Genomic DNA, 15,976 nt, shown 5'->3' with positions numbered 1-15,976 from the left:
CCAGCGCCAGTGCTCTTAAGATCACTGACAAACAAGAGTACATGGCCCCTCTGGGTAAAGTGAAAGGATGTGATTACAGGGCACAAAAGCTCAGTGTTTTCTTTCTGCTATGCCATTCATCTGACAGTCCCCTTTTCTTCTACTTTGCTGTTTAGGAAATTGGGGTAAGCCCCAGCAGGCGAGCAGGACGGTGCTGTCCTTTGTCCAACCACAAAGACAAGGCAAATAAGCTTAAGAGACAGAGATGACCCACTTTGCAGCCAATGAGACCAGACACCTGAGGAATCCCAACTCCAACTTGATGATAAGTGTCTGTGGCCCTTATATAAGATGCACTCTGGCCCCCCTCAGCTGCATTCCTGGGTCAAAAGGCCTATGTTGTGAGAATAGCCAGGAGCTACAGTCTCCAGGAAGATCAACAGCGTCAAGGGCATCCATACCTGCCCCGCAACCAGATAGTCCCAAGGTCTGAGACTGCTGAAGGCTGAAAGCCCTGAAGCAGTACACAGCTGGGTCTCCCGTGAAGTTAACTAGGTCTCATCAATGACATACATAAATCCACACGTTGCAGTTCTGTTCGGCTTTTCAATCTTCCATATTCGTGAATTTTCTCTTCTTATAATTCTGAACGAGGTTGGAGGCTGTGATCTGAGAAGCTTGACCCTTTTCCCAACTCTGAAAGTCATTCAGACCTTTCTGTCCTACTTGAAATAAGCCCCTCTCTGTCTCATCTAACTTGGCTACCAGTGCTGAAGTGTCTTCATTGTAAGAATTCTGGGAGGAGTCCATGATACGGCGGAACCGTCCAATAAAAGTCTGAAGAAGAGTAAGAGAATCAGGGCCAATGTCACATCCCATAAAAGCCACACATTGAAAGCCTTTGTTAATCCACTTTCTGGGGGAGACAGAGGGCATACAATGTAGCACCACGTACTGTGAAAAGGTTGGAGGACAACTTGTGGAAGAGGGTCCTTCCACCAATATAACACAGGTCATCAGGCTCAGCTGCAAGTGCCTTTACCCTAGCTTTGCTGGTCCTTAGATGTATTTTTTACCGGAACATTTAAAAATTGCACTTATTTACTTATTTATTTGGATAGGGTCTCACTACGTAGCCCCAGCTAGCCTGGAATTCAAAGAACCACCTGTGTCTGCCTCCCAAGTGCTGGAATTAAAAGTATGTACCACCACATCTGGCATTATTATTATTTTAATTATTATTATTTTTAATTGTGTGAAATGTGTAGTGGATATGAACGCACATGTCCTCATGTTGCTGGAGTTACAATCTGTTGTGAGCCAACAGAAATGGGTGTGGAGAGCTGAATTTGGGTCCTCTGCAAGAGCAGTGTGTGCTCTTAACCACTGAGCCTTCTGTCCAGGCCCTGTACTGGAACATTTAGACAGCTTTTCAAAGAATTTGGTCTCAGAGCTCATTCAGAAGGCTTGAGTGTATTCTACAACTTAAGAAAGCCTTTGTTAGCCAAGCGTGGTGGTGTACACCTTTAATCCTAGCACTTGGGAGGCAGAGGCAGGTGGATCACAGTGAGTTCGAGGCCAGCCTGGTCTACAAAGTGAATTCAGGACAGCCAGGGCTACACAGAGAAACCCTGTCTTGAAAATCAAACAAACAAAAAAGCCTTTGTTTTTTTTACAGTGACATAGGTTGTTATAGAAATCCAATGGCTTGTTATAAAAACCAGTGAGGCCACCATATTGTAAGCTCCTGGAAAAGCACTGCTCATTATTGTTGGTACAGGAATTATAACCAATAACTTTCAACCAGACGATATTTTAGATTTAACTGATCGGTTTCTGTTTTTTTCAGTCTCAGAGCAGGATAGAGATGTAGAAGATCAAAGGGTATCATTTCAACACTGGGCTCTGAGCAAAAATCACAAGCCCCCAGCAAACCTAAAAGACTTGAAAGCAGTGATGGAGAAAGAAAACACACAATTCATCATGTTAGGAAGAAAGAAAGAAAGAAAGGAAGGAAGAAGAAAACCTTAATTCAAGAACAAGTCCTGGCAGTTGGGCTTATTGGCTGAGAAGGTAAATCCTGATACTTAGGAGGTCGAGGATCCCCAGTGCAGGCCAGCTTGGCATATAACGCAAGTTACAGGCCATCCTGAGTGACTGAGAAAAACAGATCTCAAACAAACAGAAACAAGAAGCCAAGTATTAGTAAAACCAACATGCTTTCCTCTTCTTAATTTGTGATATCAGGCCGCTACAGAGTAAGTATGATTCAAATTTTTCTTTATTTTATTTGTATGAGTATTGCCTGCATATGTGTCTGTTCACCTCATATGTGCAGTACCTGTGGAGGCCACAAGGGTACTGGATCCCCCTGGACCTGGAATTATAGAAGGCTGTGAGCCACTATGTGGGTGTTGGGAATCAAACCAAGGTCCTCTGGAAGAGTAGCCAGTGCTCTTAACTGCTGAGCTTTCCCTTCAGACCCAAAGTTGTATTGTTATTTTTGAGACAGGATCTCACTATGTAGAACATCCCGACCTTGAACTCATCCACCTGCTTCTGCCTCCTAACTACTGGAGTTAAAGATGTGCACCATCACACCCTCTAGCCCCAAGTTTGTTTTTGTTTGCTTGTTTGTTTGAAACAGGTTCTCACTGTGTTGCTGAAAGTGTCCATGAAGGACAGCGGAAGGCATTGGGTATCCTGGAGCTGGAGTTACAGGCCACTGAGATCCACCCAACATGATTGCTGTATGAGCCTAACTTAAGTCCTCTCAAGAGCAAGCTCTCTCGACCTATAAGCCATCTCTCCAGGCCTTGAGCCAACAGTTCCCTTTTTTTTTTCCTTTTTAAAAAATATTTATTATGTATACAGTGCTCTGCCTGCATGTGAGTCAGGAAGCCAGAAGAGGGCATCAGATCTCACTACAGAGGGTTATGAGCCACCATGTGGTTGCTGGGAATTGAACTCAGGAGATTTGGGAAGAACAGCCAGTGCTCTTAACCTCTGAGCCATCTCTCCAGCCTGCAACAGTTCTTATAAAACTAAAAAGAAGGAATTAAAGTCTTGACTGTTTATTGTTCAAGTGACACAAAAGACCTTCTTTTTTTTTTTTTTTTTTGTATTAAGATAAAAAGAGTTAAATTAGGATACAGCATACAGGATGATAATACATGAGTAATACTGTTCTGTCTATAAAAAATACTGTTCAGGCTGGGTGTGGTGGCACACACCTTTAATCTCAGCACTTGGGTGGCAGAGACAGGCGGATCATTGTGAGTTCGAGGCCAGCCTGGTCTACAAAGTGAATCCAGGACAGCCAAGGCTACACAGAGAAACTCTGTCTCAAGGAAAAAAAAAAAAAAAACCCATCAAAAACTGTTGAGGTACAGCTTTCAGTGGTCTGAATGTGTCTGAATGTCTCCTAAGGGCCAATGTATCTGAACACTCAGTCCCCAGCAGGCCTACTGTTTGGGGGAGGTCTGGAAGGTGCAATCTTCTGGAGGAAGTATGTTGCTGGGAGGGAGATGTGAAATTTCAAAGCCTTGTACCATTCCCACACTCTCTGCTTTGTGCTTACTGTAAATGATGTGAGTTTTTAGTTTCCTGCTCCAGCAACCATGCTGCCTGCTTGCTGCCTTAACCAACACTTACCCCTCTGGAACAGTAAGCCTAAAGGAAACTCTTTCTGTGATAAGCTGCCTCAGTTGTGTGTTTTATCACAACAGAAAAGTAACTGTTGTACTGTTTATTAAATATTACCTGACATGGCATTACATCGTTTTTTACCGCAACTGTGATTTTGATGTTATTGTTACATGTCACACAGGTGAAAAACTGATGATAAGATAGGTCATGCAGCTTCAGCAAATCACAGATACAACTCATGAGATCGCTAATGGACAAAAAAGTAGCTCAAGTATTTCCAAAAAGAGCTCCAGTCCAGGCCTGCAACTGGGCCACAGCAGTTTAACAATGTGCCTATCACCTATGATCTACCATCACCTTTGTTTCTTTTCTCCAATTTCCTCATGGTTCCAATTCTTAGGAAGTAAATATAAGGAGGCATATATATATATAAGGGCACTATATATGCCTATATAAGGGAATATAGTCTTTATTTTATTTATTTATTTATTTTAAAGAAAGCATTCTTAAAAATAAAAGATTTATTATGTATACAGTGCATATTTGATCACATTATAGATGGTTGTGAGCCACCATGTGATTGCTGGAAATTGAACTCAGGACCTCTGGAAGAGCAGTCAGTGCTCTTAACCTCTAAGTCATCTCTCCAGCCCTGGGAATATGGTTTTTAAATGATTCAGTTAAGAACAAGAAGTTCTGGAGTGCCACTATACTATAAAGTGGCTATAGATGTATTTAAACATTGTCTTTGCCATGAAGAAATGATTAAGGGGCTGGGGAGGTAGTTCAGTGGGCACAGCACTTGCCACGCAAACATGAGACCTGAGTCTGATTTCCTGAACCCACGTGAAAGCTGGGCACAGTACTGCACATCTGTAATCGGAACTGAAGACAAGAGACTCCTGGGAAGCTTGCCAATTAGTCAGAGTGGCATAGTCAATAGCGAGCAACAAAACAGAGACCTTGGAAGGTGAAGATTGACACCAAAGTTGCCTTCTGACCACCACATGTGTGCCGTGGCAAGAATGCACCTGCATTCACACATTTAACATGAGCACACACATAAACATGCCATACACACCCAATAGAATTACTATTGAAGAGATAGATATATTTTATTTTGGTTTGGTTTTGTATTTTTTCAAGGCTGGGTTTCTTGGCTGTTCTGGAACTTACTCTGTAGAGCAGGAGATAGGTATGTTTAACCTGATATAAACATTTACAATGTGTACATGTGTTTTTGAAGCCAGAGGAAATTTTACTGAAGTCTGAGAGAAAAACAGCAGAGAAGGCTCTATTAAAAAAACAAACAAACAAACTGTAGATCCTGGCAGATGCCTAAGGAAGCAAGATGGACAACAGGGAGGCAGCCATGCCTTTTGTAATGGAAGGTGGAGGGCAGCTGTACAGCAGAAGGTAGAGAGGACTTCAGAAAGAGTGAGAGACCCTAGGGTGCTAGGAAAAACATGCTTAGGTTTTTTGGCCAGTATCTGAAAGAAAAAGCTCTACCACGGAGGAACACCTGGGAAAGAAGTATACATGAACTTATTATTCCCCCTGTCCTTAGCATGTCATTAGTGAACAAGCTCTCCTCAGGGCTGGACTCCTAGTCAGGTGACTGACAGATGGATTAACTCCTTTTCTTTTTAAAATACAGTATCTTTTATTTATTCTTCCATAATTCCACACACGTAAACAATGTATCTTGATCATACTCATCCTTAAGTCCCCCTTTTCACTCTTCTAGGATATATTGTGTAAAGCCTTTATGGGTTTTATTTCTGGGTGCTAGGGCTTGACTCATGGCCTCACACATAACAGGCAGGCACTGGACCACTGATCTACAACCCTGGCTCTAGTAAAAACAAAACAAAACAAAACAAAAAAACTGGCAGACACAGTGTAAGTGTAGGTCACCCCAGAATACCAACAAAGTAAGTTTACGGATCACACACTTCCCTGAATGTGATGGCTAATCTTAGTTGTTGACCTGACTGGGTCAGGAGTCAACTGAAGTGCAGGCTGCTAGCACTCCTGAAATGGGAAGATGGCCCTAACTAAAGGCAGCACCTTCTGATGGCAGCTCAGATAGAGACTCAGAAGGAGGAAACTGCTTGCCTGCTTGCTCTCACTCTTGCTGGCAAGTTCACCTATCCTGTCGGGGTGGCATTCTTTGGCTGATATTAGGACCAGCAGCTCTCCAAAAATCCCCTAGGCCTTCAGCACCAGACTGGGACTACAGCGACATCCCGTCTTGGGGACTGAGCAACCACTGGGTTCTTAAGTCTTTTGTGTGGGATAGGAACTATTGGACAACTGAGACCATATGTAATCCAATCCAATAAATCCACTTAATTAGTTGTTTTTTCTTCTCTAATTAAAACTTCCTTATTATTTATTTCTTATTTTTTGTTCTTTGTGTGTAGCCTGAGCTGTCCTGGATTCGCTTTGTAGACCAGGCTTACCTCAAACTCAGAGATCTACCTGCCTCTGCCTCCCCAGGTGCTGGGCTTACAGACGTGCGCCACCCTGCCCAGCGCAAAGCTTTTTATTGATCTGAGAGCCCATGGATACTGTTTTATTTATTTATTTTTTTTTGGAAATTGTCAGCCCTGAAAACATATATACAAGTAACATTATGCAGACTGAGCAGGGTATATTTAGAAATAGATATATGTATATACAAATACATATATACATGCAATAACAATTAGTGGAAAAAAAGACTGAATTTGAAGGAGAGCAGGGAGGGACATATGGCAGGGTATTGAGGGAGAATTTTTTTTTTTAATGCCTTAAAACATTTTAAAGGTTTATTTTTATCTATGTGTGTCTGTGTCTATGGAGACCAGAAGAGGGTGTCAGATACCGTGGAGCTGGAGTTACAGGTGATTATAAGCCTCTTGACATGGGTACTGGGAACTGAACTCAGGTCCTCTGGAAGAGCAGTATGTGCTCTTAACCACTAAGCCAACTCTCCAGCCCTAAGTCCCCATGTATGTGTACACACACACACACACACACACACACACACACACACACACACACACACACACACACCTTTAGAGAGCCCTGACTAAATACATGAAGTAAAAATGACATCTGGCAGCTGCCATCACTGGCTTCCAAGATATGTACAGCCTGATATTTCACACACTACTTACCTGCAGCAGAGACTGGGAGATATCTGCATTCTCTGCACTGTCAAAATGCAGGAGTTGGGAGCCAAACCCATAGAAATGGGGCCCCATTTTGTGGAGGTCCACAACATTAGCATCTGCACTGAACACAGTCCTCCATCCCTCTTGGTACATCTTGGGAAGGTCTACAGAAAGGATGCGTCGCTTGTTGTCAAATAGCCCTTTAGCTAGCCACAAGGGAAGCTCAAGTTTTGTGCCCTGCATCAGACAAGAACATAAAACCGAAAAACAAAAGGCACACAGTCAGTGCATGTGGGGGGGGGGGGGAAACGGAAATGCATATTTGTAGGAGAAATAAACATGTTTTTGTGTTGATCCCAAGTGTGGGATTGGGAAGAGACCAGTGAGAGAGCAGAATGTTTATCCCCTTAGAAGTCGGACCACTTCATAGGGGAGCTTGGATGTTGCCAGCTGAAAACATCCTTGTAGAGACTCTGAGAGGAGATACACACACACACACACACACACACACACATATATACATATGAGCTGAAAACAAGAGGCTGGAGAGGACTTGGGAATGTTTTGGCTGTTCATCCCTGCACTTTAAGAGACGCTCCTAGAGAGAGCTGCTCCAGGGAAGGCTTCAAGGCTTTGGGCTCTGACTGAGGCTCTGGGCCTCAGCTGCTGTTCCAGGTTCCAGCAGCAACCTTGGTTGAATTGCGGGTTTGCTGAGGTCCTGCTGACTATGCTGGGAGAATCACTCCGATATCCTTAAGGTTTCATTACTGCGTTCTTTTTTTTTTAAGATTTATTTATTATTTATACAATACTCATACCAGAAGAGGGCCCAGATCACATTATAGATGGTTATGAGCCACCATGTGGTTGCTGGGAATTGAATTCAGGACCTTTGGAAGAACAGTGCTCTTAACCTCTGAGCCATCTCTCCAGTCCCCATTATTGTGTTCTTTAATCTCCTTTTCCTATTGTTTGAGTTAGTCGGGTTGTAAATGAGGTACGCTCTGTTAATAAATTTATAATAAAATATAATTGTTAAGAGAATTGAGCTTACACATATACTGTGGGAAATACTGCCTCTTCTACTAAGGAAGTGCCTGTGAAGTGATCTGAAGAAATAAACCATAGGCTTAAAAGTTTTATTTACTTTTTAGTGTGGTTGGGAGGGGCAGGGACATACATTGTCTACCTTTGAGAACACATGTGTGGCAAGGCCAGAGGCAAATGTCCCAATGTCTTCCTCAATTACTTAGTTTTGGGAGAGCCCTCTTGCTGACCTGGCACCAGCTGTTTCAAAGTAAACTAGCTGGCGAGTGGGCTCTGGTGACCACCAGCCAACTCCAGCCCCTACCCTGCCCTGCTGGAGTTAGAGACACAGTCCTACCTGGCTTTTTATGTGGGTTTTGGGGGGGTCCAAACTAGATCCTCATGCTAATGCAGCAAGAATTTTACCCACTTAGCCATGTCTCTAGAGCCTTATTTACTTATTTTTTCTTGGTTTTTCTTTTTAAATTTATTTCTATTTCATGTGCATTGGTGTTTTGCTTACATATCTGTGTGAGGGCGCTGGATCCCCCGGAACTGGAGTTATAGACGGTGGTGAGCTGCCATATGGGTGCTGGCAGTTAAACCTAGGCCCTCTGATAGAGCAGGCCGTGCTCTTAACCACTGAGCCCCATTCTTGTTTTTTTCAAAACAGGGTTCCTCTCTGTATAACTTACTTCTTCCTAACTGGTATGTTTATGGGGTACCATATGATGCTGCAATACACTTCCATATTTTACAATGTTTAAATCAAGCTAACCATCTTCTCAAACATCGTTTCCTCAGGGTGAAAGCATTCAAAATCCTTTCTCCAGCTTCTCAAAGGCTCACTGTAACCTCCACTCACTCCATTACTCAGCAGCACACCAGAACCCCTTCTGGAATTCTAGCTACAAGGTCCTACCTGCCAACCAAGCTCCTGCCCCCACATTCCCGACCTCTGGCATCACTCTCCTACCATCAGTTTCTATGAGGTCGGCCTGGACTGAGGATTTAGGTTATGATGTAATGAAGACAGGAAATAGATCGTCCTAACAACAGAACATGACAAGGAACAAAAACAGAAGCAGAAGTTCTCTAAAGAAAATAAATGTAATGCTTTACTTTCTTTGAATAGTCTCCACCTACGGCATATAAGGTGCCTACTATGTGTTAAGTACGAATCTGGATGCTGGAAGAATAAAATGGAATCAGTCTGAGCGTTGAGATAATCAGATGTATTTTGATGCTAATTACTGCTTGCTGTCTGATCCACCTTTTGCCTAATAAAAAGCCATCCCACCTGGGAGGGCAGGAGATAGGTGGGGATTAGAGAGGAAGGGATTCTGGGAAGAAGAAAGACTGCCACAAGGAAAAAAGGAGAAGAAAGACTGCTACCAGGAGAAGAGACCTAAAGTGAAAAGAGGAAGGCCGCCATGGGTTAGATGGAGGAGAAGCACATGGCCGGTGGCCTGGATGGAGAATCCGGCCCAGATAAAGAACATGAACAAGCCAGGCGTGGTGGCGCACGCCTTTAATTCCAGCACTCGGGAGGCAGAGGCAGGCGGATCGCTGTGGGTTCGAGGCCAGCCTGGTCTACAAAGTGAGTCCAGGATAGCCAAGGCTACACAGAAAGCCTTGTCTCGAAAAACCAAAAAAAAAAAGAACATGAGCAAGTGTTTGGGATTATGGATGGGAGGTAGTTTAGAGGATTGATGTCTGCCCTGCCCCCAGTTAACCAAGGCTATTTTAAAATATAACAAGTGTCTGTGTCTTGATTGATCTCTAGCCGGGTCTACAGATAATACTGATAATACAGATAAATTTTAAAAACACTATCTGAGGTCAGGTGGCACTCCTTTTCCCAACCCAGATTATGGCTTCAGAGATAGTGGAAAGGGTCAATGTCTTGTTTTCAAAGCCTTAAAAGACATGGAAAACAGTACGACAAATGAGATGACATGATGGACCAGAAATGAAAAGAAATCTATAAAAAAGATGCAAAGGGGGCGTGCTGAAAAGACGGTTCAGCAGTTAAGAACAATACCACTCTTACAGAGAACTGAGAGCGCAACATCCAGATTGTATCAGGCAGCTCACAAGTGTGTCTGCTTGTGTCACAGCTCCAGGGGGATCTGAGTCCTCTGACCTCTATAGGCACCTTGCACTGATGTGCACATATCTATACACAGACAAACACTCATACAAATAACTAAAATGAATCTTCTCTCCCCATCACCCCCCACAGGGTTTTTCTGTGTAGACTTGGCTGTCCTGGACTCACTTTGTAGACCAGGCTGGCCTCGAACTCACAGCGATCTGCCTGCCTCTGCCTCCCGAGTGCTGGGATTAAAGGCGTGTGCCACCATGCCTGGCTCAGGAAACATTTTTTTTTTTAAGATTTTTTTATTTAATTTTAATTTATGTGCATTGGTATGAGTATGTCAGATCTTGGAGTTACAGACAGTTGTGAGCTGCCATGTGGTTGCTGGGAATTGAACTCAGGATCTTTGGAAGAGCAGGCAGTGCTCTTAACCACTGAGCCATCTCTCCAGCCCCTCAGGAAACATTCTTAAGCAGAGAGGTGTCCCTCCAATTCACTCCACAAGGCCAAGAATGAGAAAGAAGTCAGGAAGTCCAGAGTATACAACCAAGAGGCAGAGTAATTAGGCACTGACTTTAATGTAAATTAAAAATAGCAAATGGAAAATTTCAGAACTGAATAATAAAACAAGAAACAGCTGGTGGTAGGGTTCTTTGGTTTTTGTGTAGCACTGAAGACAAACATTCTATGTTTTGTTTGTTTTTTCAAGACAGGGTTTCTCTTGGAGACCAGGCTGGCCTTGAACTCACAGAGATCTGGCTCCTGAGTACTGGGGTTAAAGGTGTCCACCACTACCACGGCCACCACGCCCTGCTGTTACTTTGTATTTTCAGATACCATAAATTTACTCTGCAGTCCAAGCAGCCTCTGGACTTGCAGTCCCTGGCTCAGCCTCCTAAGTAGCTAATATTACAGAACTCAGTCCTTCAGGTCCAGCTCACTCTGCCTTTAAAGAAAGAATAAGGGGCTAGGCGACAGAGAAGGACCTATTTCTGTGAGTTCAAGGCCAGCCTGGTCTACAAAGCTAGTCAAGGACAGCAAAGCTAATACAGAGAAACCCTGTCTCAAACAACAAAAACAACAAAAAACAACAACAAAAAGTTAAATAAAAAAGAACTAAATACCTATTCTATGACAATGAGGAGCCAACACAGTTGACACTTTTTGAAATCAAGAAGTCTGGCACTGGGGTTTAGTGCTTGTGGTAGCATGCTTGCCTTGCATGTCCAAAGCACCAGGTTCTATCTTCCGCACTGGAATATTCTTCAAAAACATGGAAGTTGATTTTGAAGACTCTACTTACAAAGTGCACTGGTCTGTGAAGTTGGGAAACAGCCCAGGAAGCAAAAATGAGCCTACTATTTTTTGTTTGGTTGGTTGGTTTTTTTGTTTGTTTTTGTTTTGTGGAAACAGGGTTTCTCTTGTAGTCCTGGCTGTCCTGGACTCTCTTTGTAGACCAGGCTGGCCTCGAACTCACCGAGATCCACCTGCCTCTGCCTCCCAAGTGCTGGGATTAAAAGCGTGCACTACCATGCCCGGCCCTACTACTTTGTTGTTGAAAATCTTTTAGTAACCATTTGATTTTCAAAATTTGGTGTTTTACTTTGAGAAAAAATTACCTAGAAACAGACAAGGACAAAACAGACACCCTCCTAAACAAAACTTAAGAGATAGCAAGAAATTAAAGTAACCATTAAGGGTCTTGGGACAAACTCCTATTTGAAGCCATAGGGTCCTGGGTTCGAACTCCAGTTCAGCACTTACACAGAGGCCCTGGTCTTGTCACCCAGCCTCTCTTAGGTTTACGGGAGGACAAAGTGGTGAGCTGCAGTTGCAATAATCAGTCCGGAACACCGGAAACTGTATGAGCAGCCTTTCACCGAGGACTGACTTGGCTATACCAGCACGGGCTTAACTGTGGGACCCTGGCCCAGGCACTCAATCGTTGTTAAGTTGCCTAAGTGAGAGGATGAAAATTTACCCTCCACCCCCGCGCCCCGCCCGCTGGATAATCGGCCCCCGGAAACAGGCTGCAGACACTGTCATAACTGAGCAGAATGCCCATGACAACTGACTTCATAAATAAGTATGATGGAAAACACGAACAGCATTGAGACTCCGGGAAACTCAGCTGGAGCCAATTCTTCAGTGTTCGGGAAGCCAATGACTTTAGAAAGTTTTAAAAAGTAAACTCGGTGGCTGGTGACCACTCGGAGCTCTGCGCAGCTTCCCGGGACCCCACAGGCACCCCGGGACCCAGATCCTCCGGCTCCACATCCTCGAAGCCTCTCCCCGGGCTCGCCTCACCTGTGGGAGCGCGTAGTCCGGCTCGGCGCTCGCGCCCCGCTCCAGGAAGAAAGAGCCCAGCCGCGGCATGGGCGTCTCGACGCGCACCGGCAGCTTCTCCTGTGACATTAGGATGTCGTCCAGGGACAGAAAGTTCTCCTCTGGTCCCAGAGCGCCCGACTCCACGGGGAAATACGCCTCGGACATGGCAGCACGGAGAACCGTAAGGGCTGAGGAAGGCGCGCAGCCTCGGCGAACTCGCTGACTTCAAACTCGCTTTCCCGCGCCTCACTCGCCAGACCTGACCAGTCGATCCCGGCGGGCCTGAGGCTGCTCAGGCAGAAGCAATCGATGAGGTCACAGATTTGATCCAAAGTCTCCCCCTGGTGTGGGAAGACCTAGGCGCTTGTAGCCAGGGCTGGGAAAGGTATCTAGAAGCTTAAGGGATAACATGCTTTTGTACTAACTGGACTGTATTCATCCGGCTATTTAAATACATCCATAAAAATTTAAAACATCTTTGGGGATTTCAAATAAAACCATGATATACTCTTTAAATTCATTTTTATTAGAGCATTTTCACTGTGTAAGACTCTGATCGAAGAGAGTCTATAACGGGAAGCAACAAACGAGAGGGACAGAGACTGCGTCGATGCAAAAGCAAGAGGCTTTATTGTTCCAGCCCGCTAGGGTCCACCTGTACACAGGAGTCAGGTGGCCCCGAATAGAAGAATTTTAGGGTTTTTATATTCTTAGGCTGGGCAGATTTTGGTCACAGTTCCTGGAGGGGAGGGATAGGTGAAGCAGGTTGGGTGGAGAGTGAGTCTCCAGGAAAGTTGTTTTATCTTAGCTAATTGCTCCGGTGGAGATTCTGGAAACTGTTAGCAGGTCTAGCTTATGGCAGTGCGTGCTAATTCCCGGAATGCAGGAAGAAGTGAAGCCACCTGAAGACAAGCTCTCATACAGAACATGGTCTTAAATGCAGGATATAAATTACATATAGGATATGGCATTAATTTTCCCCCTACAACTGATAGGTTAATTATTGTCTTTGAGAACAACAGAAAAAAGTAAAAGGCAAACACTAGGCCGAATGTTTAACTGTGTGCTAAGTTACAAGCTATTTGGTGGGCTCTGGGTTCAGGTGGGTGGGAGTTTGGATGGAGTGGTAGGTAGATTTACACATGGCTGCCAAAGTCTCAAGTATTTGTTGGGCCCTTCCAGCTGGCTTTACTGCCAACTGGCACATTCCTTTTGTGCCTTTTAGTTAGGTTCCTAAGAGAGGAAAGTAGACTAGTCCAGTTAGCCTTTTGACAGCCACCCTACAAGTAGGAGTTCCAGTATCAAGGGGTAGGGTACCCGAGGAGAACAGCGGAAAGATCACCGTTGCTTGGTGCCAGATTTGGTGGCACTATTCCCAATGCATACCCAAGAAGAGGTGTGCGTGTGGTTCTCATCTTTTGCATTCATTTTTAGTTTTGAATGAAATAATTTGTTAATGTATTTACATAATTCACTACATTTAAGCAATAGCCTTCTAAATATGGACTAGAATTTTGCATATGCTAAGCAACAGTCACTTGTTTTTTTCTTGCCAAACTAATTTGAGTTAAATGAATGCTTGAAGTATTTACACCACTTTCTTTTACTTATTTTTTTTTTCCTTCTTCTTCATCTTTTTAACAACCATTGCTAGTCGGCTTCAGACAATTTATTCCAGACAGCTACTTTTAAAAGTCCCGGTAATTTCAAGCATGGTGGAACCCCAGCATTGGGGAAACTGAGGCAAGAGGATCTCAGGTTTGAGGCAAGATTGGGTTACATGGCAAGATCTTATCTCTAAAGAAACAAGGATAAATATTGTGCTTGTTGACATAACAGGGTCAGAAGCAAACCCAGGCTGTGAGCTGGACATAGGCTGTAACTGTTGGCAATTTCTTGACGTATCCAGATCTTATACATGTCAGCTTTCCAGTTCACAGTGGTTGCACTCACAACCTTTTAATTTACAATGGTACAAAAGTTTATCCATTAAAAAAAAAAAAAGTTTATCCATATAACCATTCTGTTATTTTCGATACAGTGTCAACAAATAATGTGAGATATTCAATGTTTTGTTATAAAACAGGCCCTGTGCTAGATGACTTTGGCCAACTGTAGGTTAGTATGAGTTGTGAGGACATTTGAAGCAGACCAGGCTAAGCTATGGTATCTTGTAGGGTAAGGGATCAAAAGTATTTTCACTGAATATTTTCTTTCTTTTGTGTGTGTGTGTGTGTGTGTTTTGTTTTGTTTTGTTTTGAGACAGGGTCTCTCTGTGTAGCCTCGGCTGTCCTAGACTCAATTTGCAGACCAGTCTGGCCTCGAACTCACAGTGATCCACCTGCCTCTGCCTCCCGAGTGCTGGGATTAAAGGCGTGCGCCACCACCACCCGGCCATTCGCTTAATATTTTCAATTTATGATGTGCATATTGAGAAGTCATCCTGCTGTAGATCAAAGAATATCTGTATTTCATGAAAAGTGTATTAAAGATGGCAGGTATAAAATTGTTTTCATAATTTTAACTTGAAGTTAAAACGAGCCATTTTAACTCTAAGTAATACTTTCCCACCCTCCACTTACAATACCCTACTGTATCTTTGAAACAATGCCTTGTTATGCAGCGTAGGCTGGCACTAAACTCAGGAGTCTCGTGCCTCAGGCTTTCAAATACTAGGGTTATGGGTACGCATCATTGGGTCTACCATATTTAAAACAGTACAGTTCTCACTAGCAGTGCTAATGAAAAACAGGGACAGTCATATTCATCTTCCCCTGACCCCCTTTTTTTCTGTGCTGGTCTCCATAAGCATTGTGTCATTGTGTGGATGGAACTGCCGTCCTTAGCATTCCTCTGTGTTTTTCTGATACAACAAGATCACAGTCATTTCCTGCACCAGCAGCCACACATTGTAACCATTGTTGGGTCTGCTGGGTTTGCTTCATCAGCTTGGGGTGCTCCTACCATCTTGTCAGAATTTTATGATGCTTTGATATTTTGGCCCTTGGGAATATGGAGAGAACCCTCCTCTTGAAGTCAGCGAATTCTTAGAGATAGCAAACAAGCTGGGGTGCCTGTGACAATGCCTCTAGTTTATAAGTGGCTGAAACCAGCCATTCCAAGCCGGTGTCTCAAACCAGTTCCTTTATCGAACACGTACAAAAGCCAATGTTTCCTGCACATGTGCCTCAGCATGGTGATGGGGGCACAGAGAGGCACTAAGAGAACCGGGAGTGTTCATCGTGTAGGGGATAAAAATCAAATACCTGCATTCCATCCAGAAAGCTGAGAGTGGATTTTGTTAATGACCTGGTGACCTTCTTGCTCTCTGTGGAGTCAGACCTCCCTGACCTTTTGCTATAGAGGCAGACCTCACCCAAATCCCCCAGAATGATTATCCCAAACTCTTTCCTCTCTAGACTGTTACCCATCCTTAGGGGAGATGTCACATGAGCTTTCTGGCCAGCCGACCTGTCTGCTATCAGTCAGAGACCACAACAGATTCTAGGCCTTTAGCTATAGAGCCCACCTTCACGCCACAGGTACTTTGTAAAGGAGTTTGTAGTAGTCACGCCTTAAGCTTTATTGTGCGCCTGGAACTGGGCTGATTGTTGCCTGGAAACCTCTTCCCAAATTGTACTGTGTTTTAAATGTGCTGACAATAAATTGCCTGGCATTAGACTCCCTGAAATCTGATCCAGTTTGATGCAGTCAATCTGTACCAGTTTTTCAT

At 43.9% G+C, this 15,976-nt stretch overlaps 1 protein-coding gene across 1 annotated transcript; it reads right to left on the bottom strand.

Moving 5' to 3' along the window:
- Positions 1-510: 510 nt before the first annotated feature.
- On the bottom strand, positions 511-12,421 carry Gins3 (GINS complex subunit 3). The gene is made up of 3 exons (XM_051169156.1): positions 12,223-12,421; positions 6,792-7,025; positions 511-816 (listed from the first exon to the last, which is right to left on the bottom strand). The coding sequence occupies exons 1-3, from the start codon at positions 12,406-12,408 to the stop codon at positions 586-588; spliced, it is 651 nt and encodes a 216-aa protein (XP_051025113.1). The 5' UTR covers positions 12,409-12,421; the 3' UTR covers positions 511-585.
- Positions 12,422-15,976: the final 3,555 nt, after the last annotated feature.

Source organism: Acomys russatus, chromosome 26, assembly GCF_903995435.1.
Source record: "Acomys russatus chromosome 26, mAcoRus1.1, whole genome shotgun sequence".
Lineage (NCBI taxonomy): Eukaryota > Metazoa > Chordata > Mammalia > Rodentia > Muridae > Acomys > Acomys russatus.
The sequence above is the reverse complement of the archived record's forward strand: the minus strand, read 5'-3'. Positions and strand labels throughout refer to the sequence as shown.